At 30.0% G+C, this 13,352-nt stretch overlaps 1 protein-coding gene across 3 annotated transcripts in view; it reads left to right on the forward strand.

The window, feature by feature from the left end:
• src (v-src avian sarcoma (Schmidt-Ruppin A-2) viral oncogene homolog) overlaps positions 1-10,811 on the forward strand; it is a 66,963-nt gene extending 56,152 nt beyond the window's left edge. For all 3 annotated transcript variants that reach the window (XM_051096596.1, XM_051096598.1, XM_051096597.1), the window contains 7 exons: positions 2,102-2,251; positions 4,256-4,411; positions 4,535-4,714; positions 4,885-4,961; positions 6,573-6,726; positions 6,927-7,058; positions 8,705-10,811. In XM_051096596.1, the coding sequence (XP_050952553.1) occupies positions 2,102-2,251; positions 4,256-4,411; positions 4,535-4,714; positions 4,885-4,961; positions 6,573-6,726; positions 6,927-7,058; positions 8,705-8,913 (1,058 nt within the window). In that variant the 3' untranslated portion in view covers positions 8,914-10,811. The remainder of the gene's footprint in view (positions 1-2,101; positions 2,252-4,255; positions 4,412-4,534; positions 4,715-4,884; positions 4,962-6,572; positions 6,727-6,926; positions 7,059-8,704) is intronic.
• The last annotated feature ends 2,541 nt before the right edge of the window (positions 10,812-13,352 follow it).

Consider the following 13,352-nt stretch of genomic DNA (forward strand, 5'->3'; position numbering starts at 1 on the left):
TTCAGGTTCTATATAAATATTGTTCATTTGAGCTGATATGTAAAGAGCGCAAATGGTAGCGAATGACAGAATACGAAGGTCATAGTAGTGCTTGCAGGGATGAAGAGCAAGAAGTAGGTCAACCGTATAACCGTGAGCCATATCTCAAAGCTCATAGCTTCAGCGAGAGGCTGAAGGATGAGTCAAACCCCAAAGAGACGAGGCTGAGAGAGAAACCAGGGTGGGAACGAGGGAGCGAGTGACAGATAGAGTGAATGAATGAGCCGTGTATGTGTGTAATGATGACGTCGCCCTCTACAGACCATTTTATACAATGTTTATTAACCCTATAAAGCCTACATCACACATTTCTAAGGCCTCAATTATCAATGTGATCAAAACAGTGCTTAAAGACTTGTTATACACAATCTGATCGATGGTTTAGACTTTTTTACTGCGTACAAGGGTCAGTCAAAAAAGGTATTTTAGTGTTTTGGGGCAAAAAGCTGAATGAACTGTTGTTGCCAGATTTTATTGCTGATTTTAAATAGGCCTAATAATAATACAATACTGTATTTTTAAAATATTTAAAATCACCAAAAACATCAGACAAAAGTAGCATTAATTTAGCTTCTTAGTTCAAATAACATACTGTACTTCTGTACTTAACATTTCACATTAGCAATAAAATCTGGCAACAACAGTTGCGTTCATTTAGCTGCTTAGCTCAAATAGTTTTAAAATACTGTATTTAACATTTCAAATCAGCAAAACAATATGGCAACAAATGTAGCGTTCATTTAGCGTCTTAAAAATAAAGTTAAAAAGCCTTTTAAGAAAAGTATTTTAGTGTTTTTGGGGGCAAAAAGCTAAATGAATGCGATTGTTTGTTGCCAGATTTTTTGCTGATTTTAAATAGGTCAAATTATGCTACAATACTGTATTTTTAAAATCTTTAAAATCACCAAAAATATCTGACAAAAGTAACATTAATTTAGTTTCTTAGTTCAAATAACATTTTAAATACTGTACTTTTAACATTTTAAATCAGCAATAAAATATGGCAACAAAAGTTGCATTCATTTAGCTGCTTAGCTCAAATAGTTTTAAAATACTGTATTTAATATTTAAAATTAGCAATACAATTTGGCAACAAATGTAGTATTCATTTAGCGTCCTAAAAATAAACTTAAAAAGCCTGTTAAAAAATATTTTAGTGTTTCAGGGGGCAAAAAGCTAAATGAATGCTACTTTTGTTGCCAGATTTTTTGCTGATTTTAAATAGGTCAAATCATGCTACAATACTGTATTTTTAAAATCTTTCAAATTACCAAAAATAGCATTCATTTAGCTTCTTAGTTCAAATAACATTTAAAATACTGTACTTTCAACATTTTAAATCAGCAATAAAATCTGGCAACAAAAGTTATATTCTTTTAGCTGCTTAGCTCAAATAGTTTTAAAATACTGTATTTAATATTTCAAATTAGCAATACAATTTGGCAACAAATGTAGCATTCACTTAGCATCTTAAATATAAAGTAAAAGTCTGTTAAAAATACCGTATTTTAGTTTTTCGGGGGCAAAAAGCTAAATGAATGCTACTTTGTTGCCAGATTTTATTGCTGATTTTTTTTTTTTAAATGGGTCAAATTATGCTACAATACTGTATTTTTAAAATCTTTCAAATCACCAAACATATCTGACAAAAGTTAAGTTTCAAAATAGTTCAAATAACAAATCTGTATTCATTTAGCATCCTAAAAATATAGTAAAACCATGTTAAAAGTACAGTATTTTAGCGTTATCTGGGCCAAAAAGTTAAATGAATGGCAGATTTTATTGCGGATTTGAAATAGGTCAAATTATGCTACAATACTCCATTGACTGCCATTGTATGAAAAAAAAATACTATGGAAGTCGATGGGTGCCGTCAAAAAAAAAAAAAAAAGGAACCAAACAAATGCACCAAATGCATGTTTTTCTGCTCAATTTGGTCAACTTCAGGAAAAAATAAAATGGGTAACAATGTGGATAAATGTTTGTCAGCGCCGTCTATGTCATCCAGACCGCTTCTCAGTGCATGCTTCATTTCTCATCTCTGTTGTTTGTGTCTTTTTAGGTGCCTACTGTCTTTCTGTCCTGGATTACGATAACGTCAAGGGCCTAAATGTCAAACATTACAAGATCAGGAAGCTGGACAGCGGGGGATTTTACATCACGTCGCGCACACAGTTCAGTACTTTACAGCAGCTGGTCAACCATTACCGCCGTAAGTGGCTTTCTCATAGGCACCTGCTCCTTTCTGAATGTCTGTGAAGGGAAGTGATACAGACTGTTATTTCTGGAAGTGGGAACTCGAACTGTTGCACAATAAGACGACAGTTAAAACTATAAATAAAAAACTGAATAAAGCAGTTATAATGAATTATCCTTTGTTAATACAATTGTTAATAATCATAATACGGCCTAAAACCCTGTTAATGGGAGAATGTGAGATGAAAGTAATATTGTAAAGTAAATAAAGTTATTTTTGTTACATTTTTTTAATTTGTAGTACTAAAAACCTAAAAAAAGTATTATTATTATTATTATTATTATTATTATTTCATATAATCATAATGATATAATATTATAATACTTTAGGTTCATACATTTGTATTATTATTGTTTATGAAAAATAAAAATGCATTATTATTATTTTTGTTGTTTAAAATAATAATATTTATATGTATTATTTAATTAAATAATTGTTCATTTATTGTGTTATTTATAAGTTGAATAATTATTTATCTATTTTATTTGTTCTATTATTTATTTTTAGTATTAAAAATCTAAAATATAATAATATTATTATTGTTATTATTATTCAATATTATCATAATTATATGATTATATTATAATTATTATCAATAAAAATAATAATAATAGTAATACATTAGGTATATAGAGTATGTTTTTATTATTGTTAGTTTATGAAAGATAAAAAAGGGGTTGTTTAAAATAATAATAATAATATTTGTAAGTATTATTGAATTAAATAATTTATAAGTTGACTAAGTATTATTTATCTATTTTATTTATTCTATTATTTATATTTAGTATTAAATCTAAAACAAATTGTCATTATTATTATTTCATATCGTAATTATGATTATATTAGAATCATGATCAATGATAATAATAATATATTTTTATTATTATTGTCAAAAAATATATTTAAAAATAAAAAATATAAAAATATACACTTAAAAAATTTAAATGTATTTATTGTTGTTGTTATTTTAATAATACTATTTGTAAGTATTCAAATTATTTACAAGTTGAGTAAGTATTATTCATCTATTTTATTTATTATATTATTTAAAGTATTAAAAATCTTTAAAAAAAAATAAAAATGCATTTATTGTTGATGTTATTTGTTTAATAATCATAATAAAGTATTAGATTGTATTATTTAACTAAATAATTGTTAATTTATTGTGTTATTAGAAGGTGAATAAATATAATTTATCGATTTTATTTATGATATTATTTATTATTATCAGTATATTATTATTGTTGTTGTTGTTGTTATTATTATTATTATACTATTAATACTTTTTATTATAATTATTAATACTTTTTTAAATTGTCATTTAAAATTTTTATTCTATTTATGGTTGCAATCAACAAAAGCATCTTAGTGCATTAATGTAGAATCAAGATTAAGCTATTTATTATTCATTTATTACCAAAAATAAAAAGAATTATTAAAATATTATCCACATACAATACTAAAAGGAGCACAGCAAAAACAAAAATATATGGCCTACAGGGTATATTAAAGACATGAGAAAAAAAAAAAATAATCATTTTCCAAACAACATGTGAATTAATATAGAATTTATACACTTTTTCACCATTCGTCTGGTTTAATACATGTATTCATTTTTTATTGTTGTTGTTATTATTAAAGAAAAGCAATTTATATGTATTATTATTTATTTAACAATTCATAATAATTAATATTTAAAATGTATATATATAATTTTATTAAATATTTAATAATAATAATAATAATAATATTAATAAAATAAAACTTTATTTTGTTAAATTGTCATGTTTAATTTTAATTCTATTTAGGGTTGCAAACAACAAAAGCATCTAATTTAGTGCATTAATACAGAATCAAAACAAGCCAGAAATGGACATTTTCTAAAAATAGATTTGAAAGCACATTTCCATTAACAATATGTTGAATAAACATTTACATTTCTGTCCATGTCTGTCACAGAGCACGCAGACGGCCTGTGTCACTGTCTGACTGATGTGTGTCCCGTGCTGAAGCCTCAGACTCAAGGCCTGGCGCGGGACGCCTGGGAAATCCCACGAGACTCTCTGAGACTGGACGTCAAACTGGGCCAGGGCTGCTTCGGAGAGGTCTGGATGGGTAAGACTTCTTCTTTCAACTTCCTTCCATCGAGACCCGAAGCATTGTGAGTCAAATAAGACTTTCACCAGTTCAAAATACCACAACACGCAATAATTTCAGTTTCTTTTTTCCCCCCATCAGGCACTTGGAACGGCACGACACGTGTGGCCATCAAGACACTGAAACCTGGCACTATGTCTCCTGAGGCCTTCCTGCAGGAAGCGCAGGTGATGAAGAAACTCCGGCACGAGAAGCTGGTGCAGCTTTACGCTGTCGTCTCGGAGGAGCCCATTTACATCGTCACTGAGTACATGGGACAAGGTCAGTACGGGGAACTATATTCCACTCAACTATATTTGGCTAAAAAGAAACAAGAACTGGCTGTATGATGTGTAAATAGAGCATAAAATCTGGATATTAGCAGCTTTCCTGATGAGGTGTGCCAGTGGAAGTGTGAATGGAGATGTGACGGTGTCATTTTGCTTTCACAGGAAGTCTGTTGGATTTCCTGAAGGGTGACATGGGGAAAATGCTGCGGTTGCCTCAGCTTGTGGATATGGCCTCTCAGGTACTTTCACACTGCTATTACCATATGTCGTCTTAGTAATGGAATCGTAAGTGATAATTTTGGGGGCGGTAAGATTTTTTTTAAAATGGTTTTGAAAGACATCTCATGCTCAGCAAAGCTGCATTTATTTCATTAAAATACAGTAAAAACAGTAATATTATGAAATATAATTACAATTTAAAGTAACTGTTTTCCGTTTGTATATATTATAAAGTGTCATTTATTTATGTGTAATATTATTGTGAAGTAATATTTTTGTGGAAAACATGATGCATTTTCTTCATGATTATATTTGATATGAATTTATATTATATTTATATTATATATATATATATATATAAATACACACACACCCACATTTATTATACATAACAGTTTTTTATAGTTTCTTATAATAAATTCATATATAAAATATATATATAAATTAATATCAATATATATATATATATATATATATTGATATTAATTTATATATATTTTATATATGAATTTATTATAAGAAACTATAAAAAACTGTTATGTATAATAAATGTGTGTGTGTGTGTATTTTTATATATATATATAATATTTTTTTTCTTATATATGTAAGTATTTATAAGATAACTTAGAAGATAACTGTTTTGAAATATTAAAATTCATAATTACACTGATATATGTATCATTATTATATATAATCTATTTCTATTTTCATAATAATATATATAATAATTATTTAATAATAATAATAATAATAATAATAAAACAAATTTTATATATATTAGTTCATAAATAATTTTTAATTTATTGTTATTTGTAATTTAACTTATATATATTTATATCTGTAATAATTAATAAGAAGAAATGTTTACCATTCATTTTATACACACACACATACATACACACACACACACACACACACACACATACATATATATATATAGTAAATGTATTTCTATTTTTAACAATAAATAATAATATTAATTGGAAGTTAACTTACATTTTGAAATATTTAATTATTCACAATAATAAATTATTAAAATTCATTTAATAATAATAATAATAATAACAATAATAATAGTAATACATATAATAATAGTGTGTGTGTGTGTGTGTGTATATATATATATATATATATAAGAAAAGTTACTTATATTTAACATTTGTAATAAAGTGTTATATTTAACATTTATAATGAATAATAATACTTTTTAAAAAATATTTTTTGGTACATTACATTTTTAATTCTATGAGTAAAATGCCACTACAGCAATAACAACAGCAATAATCTTAGGCTGCTTTAGACCACAGCACTAGCAATGTCAAGGTTGAATGCAATGTAAGTCACTTTGGAAAAAATGTCTGCCAAATTCATAAATGTAAATAAATAAAAGTCATGGAGTAAAAAATATTTCGAAATTGGACACTATATAACCCTGCACATAAGGAGAAACTATATTTATAGAGTTGAATATTGTAGAGCGCATCACTAAAAACAGCATTGTGGCAGCAGTTTTTGCGTGGCCAAGCGCCACTGTCACTGTCTTTATAATGTATATGGATCTATTTCTATTCTGTGGATACTCTGGGGGAGGCACTGAGCCAGCGGCGCTCAAATATATGTGTTGTCCTCAGATCGCCTCTGGAATGGCGTACGTGGAAAGAATGAACTATGTGCACAGGGACCTCAGGGCTGCCAACATCCTGGTGGGTGATAACCTGGTGTGTAAAGTCGCTGACTTCGGCCTTGCTCGACTCATAGAGGACAACGAATACACGGCCAGACAGGGTGAGCAGGAACACTCTGACTCTCTCTCTGCCTGCATGTGGGCCTTTTCCATTTTCTTTACATCTTGAGTTTTTTTCCTGAGGCCGTAATGTCTCTGTCTCATTTTCGAGACTTAATGCTGTTGCCTTTTATGCGGTGTGACCTTAATTGAATGAGTTTAATCATGATGACAAGCCTCTCTTAAATCATTATTACAACAGGAGCCAAGTTTCCCATCAAGTGGACTGCGCCAGAGGCGGCGCTTTATGGCCGCTTCACCATCAAATCTGACGTGTGGTCGTTTGGGGTCTTATTGACTGAGCTGACGACCAAAGGCAGGGTGCCTTATCCAGGTACTACTGCTCTACATTCAAATGTTATATGTATATAAATTATTATGAAAGAGATTTTTAATCTCAGTGTGCTTTTCCTGGTAAAGTAAAGGTAAATAAAAATAAATTAATTAATTAAAATATAATAGTATTTATATATGTACATATTTGTGTGTATATATCATTTTTAGCAATTATAATGAATTCATGTATTCCATCTTTTTGTAAAGAATGATAAATTATTATGTTATAAAAAAGATGGAATAATTAATTAAATATTACTAATATAGAAATATATATATATATATATATATATATATATATATATATGTATATATGTGTGTATGTGTGTGTGTGTGTGTGTGTGTGTATATATATATATATATATATATATATATATTATTGTTACAAAAATAAAAAGTATTTATTTGAGGATTTTTTTTCACAGGCCATAATATAATAAATTGTTAAAAAATATAATGAATGAATGAATTTGTTTATTTATTTTTCCAATGCAGGGTTTTCTAAAAACATTGAATACTTTTAAATTTAAAATAAATGACATTTAATTTTTTTTTTTCACAGGCCATAATGTAATAAATTGTTAAAAATTATTATTATTATTTTATTATTATTTTTTGTTTGTTAATTATTCTCACTGAGTCCAGTGCAAGGTTTATAATCTTTCAAAAAAAAAAAAAAAAATCGGAATATTTATCTTTCAAATTATTCTGTAACATATTATTATTATCACCCAAATGTATTTATTTATTTTTTAAATAAATGTTTTTTAAAGCTTTTTTTCACAGACCATAATTTGTTGAAAAATATCAATGATTATTATTATTATTATTATTATTATTATTATATATATAATATATATATATATATATATAAGTTATTATTGTTCTCTAAAAAAAGATGGAATAAATTATTTAATGATTATTTTTTTAGGGGGTTTTTTTTCACTCACGGGTCATAATGTTTTTTTTCACGGGCTATGATGTAATCATTTGTTACAAATATCAGTTATTATTATTAATATTATTGTCAGATTATTCATATTGAACAATGGTTTATCATCTTTAAAAAAACCCTGATGGACCTTTCTCACATTTCCGGGTTTCTCATAGCGAAAGTCGTCATAGTTGGGGAAATCCGAGAGCAGTGAATGGGGGAGTACCACAGATGTGACCCTGTTTAAATTTAAATTATTTTAAAATTATTTTATTTTTATTTATATAAATATTTTAATTATTTTTTTTCAAAGGCCATAATGTAACAATTTATTGTATTGTATTATATTATATTATATTATATTTTTTTTTTATCTCTAAAAAAAATATTTTTAAAAGAAATTACATTCAACACAGTTTTTCTTTTTTTTTTTTTTTAATTATTAAATTAAAAAAAAAAAAAAAAAAAAAAAAAAAAAATTAAAATGTTTTCCGAGGGCATGGGTTTTTAATGAGACATAAGTCATATTTTAATGTTAAATGACATTTTAAAAAGCCCCCTCCGCAATGGTCACATTTCCGATTGTTCCTCCCTTTGCTGACAACCCACATCCTGTGCCTGGTTAAAATGTGCCATGCCACATTCTCCACCACAATATGACACCTGACTCACATCCACCCTATTTCACATCTCTCATCCCCTCTGCTCAGGTATGGTGAACCGGGAGGTCCTGGACCAGGTGGAGCGCGGCTACCGGATGCCCTGTCCCGCCGAGTGCCCGGAATCCCTTCACGAGCTGATGCTGACCTGCTGGCGCAAAGAACCTGAAGAACGGCCCACCTTCGAATACCTCCAGGGCTTCCTGGAAGACTACTTCACCTCTACCGAACCACAGTACCAGCCGGGAGAAAACCTCTAGAGATGCAGATCCAGTCACGGAAAAACGAACACGGGATATTGATCCACACTGAGCATCCAGCTGAATTTACTGGGTTTTCAAAAGGTCTCAGTGTTACAGCATCACCCTCTGTAATTATAATCGCATGTTTTTCCACTGAGCTGCAAACCGATACGTCTTTTCTCCATCACTCGCAAAGAAAATTCAATAACAAATGGCTTCTGTCGGCCGTTCAGCTTGCTGTTTCTGCTGATAATTGTTGCGAGGCTTTTTTTCTGGAGCTCTGTGGATTGATCCCTAGCTGTTTTTCTTGACCTCGATGTACCGCCGCTTCTCTCCTAAACCCTTTTAGCGGATGCTCCAGATCTGTCATTCATCCTCCTCCCACAATCCCTCACTTCGATCCTCTCCCATCCCCCCTTCACACCCCCAAAGCATCAGCTCCGTCAGCTCTGGTGTTCGTCATGAACCCTGCGACCCGTTCGCAAGCTCAGATGGACGAGATTCGATCGTGTCAGCACCTCTGCGCGTGTTGGGAGACATCTGCGTTTGCGGCTCTCTCGCGACGAACGGACGTCGCCGTTAATGTCTTCCAATAGAAATCCAGGGTCTGTGGTATTTTATGCCTTTTAATGGTAGAAATGAGCTTTTTGTCCCGCTATGTCTGTTTGTATCAACCTGGATCAACTGGAATAAGAACGTGATTGGTTAAACACCGGTCACATGATTGGAAATGAAACATTCTTCCTTTTGATACGGACTCGAGTTAGAGAATCGTTCAGAATGTGGTTTTATTTGATACAGTTATTCTACTCTTCTAGTATTCAAAACTACTGATATATAGCGTTGTTTTTGTTTAAAACAGATATGACTGTATAGTCCTACTTTGTGTGCCAATACAAAGGAAAAAAACGAATTTTGTACTGTTTTATTATGTATAAAATGTATTTTTATTAATGTTGTTTTTGTATCAAGGAGGACGAGCAGGCTTTGTAATTAGAATTTAAAATAACAGTTCACCGAAAAATTAAAATTGGTCATTTTCTAACCCTCATGACGTGTAAAACGCAAACTGAGACGTTCAGATGAATGTTCATGCTGCTCTTTTCCATATATAACACTTTTAAATTTATTGCATGAGGAAAAACATCTGTTAAATGTCTCCTTTTTGTATCCCATGGGACAAATAACAGCATAAACGCTAGGAACGACATGAGGGTGAGTGAATTATGACTCAATTTAAATTTTTACACTGCAAACTTTGATTTTCTTTCTTAGTATTTTTGTCTTGTTTTCCAATTACAAATATCTTAACATTTATAAATCAAGATACATTTACTTTGAGAAGCAAAATTATATTAGTTAAACCTGTTCTCTGAAATTAAGCAACTTTACGTTTAAAACAAATATGTCTGGCAACCCATAAAATTAGGTATTTTTCTTACCCTACTGTCCTTTTTGTATCCCATGGGAAAAATAACAACATAAATGTTTGAAACGACATGAGGGTGAGTGAATTATGATGCAATTTAAATTTTTACACTGCAAAAACAAAATGTTTTCTTCCTTAGTATTTTGATCTTGTTTTCCCATTACAATCAAGAAACATTTACTTTAAGAAGCAAATGATATAAGATAGTCCTGTTTTCTGAAACTGACTCTACGTTTAAAACAAGAAAAATATCTGGCAACCCAAAAAATGAAAAAAGTTTTTTTTCTTAATCAATTGTCATATTTTTTTTCTTGTTTTAAACGTGAACTTTTAAGTTTTGATTAATTTTTTTTAGTATTTTTTTCTTGTTTTACCAATATAAATACCTTAGCATTCATACAGTAAATCAAGAATTTAAAATATTTTTTTCTCGTTTTAAACATAAACTCGCCTAATTTTTACACTTTTTTTTTTTTTTTTTTTTTTTTTTTAAAGAAATGATATAAGATCGTGACTGAAATTAAGTGACTGTTTGAAACAAGAACAATGTCTGGCAACCAAAAAAATTATCTGGCAACCCCAAAAAATGTACATTTTTCTTAACCAATTGTCATATTTTGTCTTTTTTTTAAACATAAACTTTTAAGTTTCAATACTTTTTTTTGTTTGTTTGTTTGTTTTTTTTAGTATTTTTGTCTTGTTTTACCATTACAAATACCTTAACATTCATACAGTACAATACATTTTTTTTAAATTAAGTGACGTTTAAACAAGAAAAATGTCTGGTAACCCATATAATTAAGCAGTCCTGTTTTCTAAAATTAGGTGACTACATTTAAATCAAGAAAAATCTCTGGCAACCCTAAAAAAATGTATTTTGTAAATATTTTAAAAGTATTTTTCTTACCCAATTGTCATATTTCTCATTTTAAAACATAAATTCATCTAGTTTTTATAATTTTTTTTTTTTTTTTGTATTTTTGTCTTGTTTTTCCATTGCAAATACCTTAATATTCATAAATCAAGATGCATTTACTTCAAGAAGCGAAATGATGTTAGTCATAATTTCCAAAATTAAGTGACCCTACATTTAAAACAAGAAAAATGTCTGGCAACCCATAAAATTAAGTATTTTTCTTACCCAATTGTCATATTTTTTTTCTCATTTTAAACACAAACTCACCTAATTTTGATAAATTTTTTAGAAAACAAGACTTTTTATCTTAATGCAATGTTTCTTGATTTAAAACGTTGAGATATCTGTACTGGAAAACGACAGAAAACACTGAGGAAGAAAATACATTTTTGTAGTGTAGGTGAACTGTTGCTTTTATCACTCACAAATATTGTTTGAGATATTTGAACTGACTCCTCAAAGCTTGTTAAATGCTTGAATTTCAAACGTTTTATCTTTCGGAGACAAATTCTGACACGCGCGGTGAAAGTTGCCACTATGTTATATGCAAAATAGCCATTGATATATATAATTGTGGGTAACGACCTCAATCGTATCGCTACTGCTTTCCCATCAGATCCACAGAAAGCCATGAACCTTGTCTGTGAGGAGAAACCTGAATGCGTAGCGATGGTTTGAGATACCCGAATAAATAGTATAATCACTGCTGAGACAATGTAGAATGAAATAGATTCGAGTTGTAGGGATGTTTGTACTGATACGATGATGCTTGCATTGATCTTAAGGGTTTGGAAATGTGAATAGTGGGTAACGTCGAGTCCCGACGGGTTGTTTAGAATGGCATGCAGCTGTAATCGCAGTACTTTAGCTGGTAGATGTGTGACGCCTGTCCATATACTGTAAATACTTTCGTATGTAAATATTCTTTTCATATTTATTCATATTGCCTCAGTTTATGTTCAGCAGATCTTTGCTTGTTTCTCCCCGTAAGATCCGCAAATCTGGTTTTCCTACAGCAACTGAATGCATAGAGAAGCTGCCAATCACAAATAATCGAATTCATAGATTCTTTATTTTCGCCTCTTTATTTTTATTTACAGTAAGACGCTCACCTTAAAGAATCAATCCTTTAGGTGACTTGCACACTATAGTGTTGTATTATTATTATTTTTTTTAACTCTTTTAACTTGCAATAAATCTGCTGTTGATTTTGACAGGTAGCTACTGCATTGTTAAACTGCACTGTATGCATCGCTCTGATCGTACTGTGACTTACGGAGGATATTTGACGATGGATGGACGATGGTGAGTTCTGTAGAACTGGAAAATAAAAATATGACAAGTAAAACGAATTTAAGTAACCACAATATTAGTGCATCCCCGTCAATGTATTCAAACTATGCAGTTGTTTTCTATCAGTTGCGTGTCTGTATTTTAACTGCAGTTGCTTACAATCAGATTCCAGGTACTTGCTCCCAGTGTACAGATCTGCAATGACTGGTTTCAAAATATGAAATAACACTGAAATGAGATTTGTACTTTAAAAAATTAATGACATGGTGTTATCTTTTTTTTTTTTTAAGTGCAATAAACTATGTTTCTAAAGCTTGGATTTAAGCACGAGAGTGTTTTTATTTCTCTACTTGTTTTAAAGGAATAATTCATCCAAGATGTAGATGAGTTTTCTTACCGATGGATACTCTGCGGTGAATGGGAGTCCAAACAGCTGATAAAAACATCTCAAGTAATCCAGACCACTTTAGTCTAGCAATTAACATTTTGTAAAGCCAAAAGCTTCATATTTGTAAGAATCAAATCCATCATTAGGATGTTTTTAACTTTAAACTAATGCTTTTAGCCATAATAACACTTCCTGACAGCTGTTTGGACACTCATTCTGACGGCACCCATTCACTACATCCGATCCACTGGTGAGCAAGTGATGTAATGCTACATTTCTCCAAATCTTGGTTTGAGAAACAAACTCATCTACATCTTGGATGGCCTGAGGGTGAGTACAGTTTCAGAAAATGTTCATTTTTGGGTGTGCTATTCCTTTAGGTTTGAGTGCCCTGATTTTTTTCCGTGACAAAAATAGCAGTGATTATTAAC

Source organism: Labeo rohita, chromosome 23, assembly GCF_022985175.1.
Source record: "Labeo rohita strain BAU-BD-2019 chromosome 23, IGBB_LRoh.1.0, whole genome shotgun sequence".
Classification (NCBI taxonomy): Eukaryota; Metazoa; Chordata; class Actinopteri; order Cypriniformes; family Cyprinidae; genus Labeo; species Labeo rohita.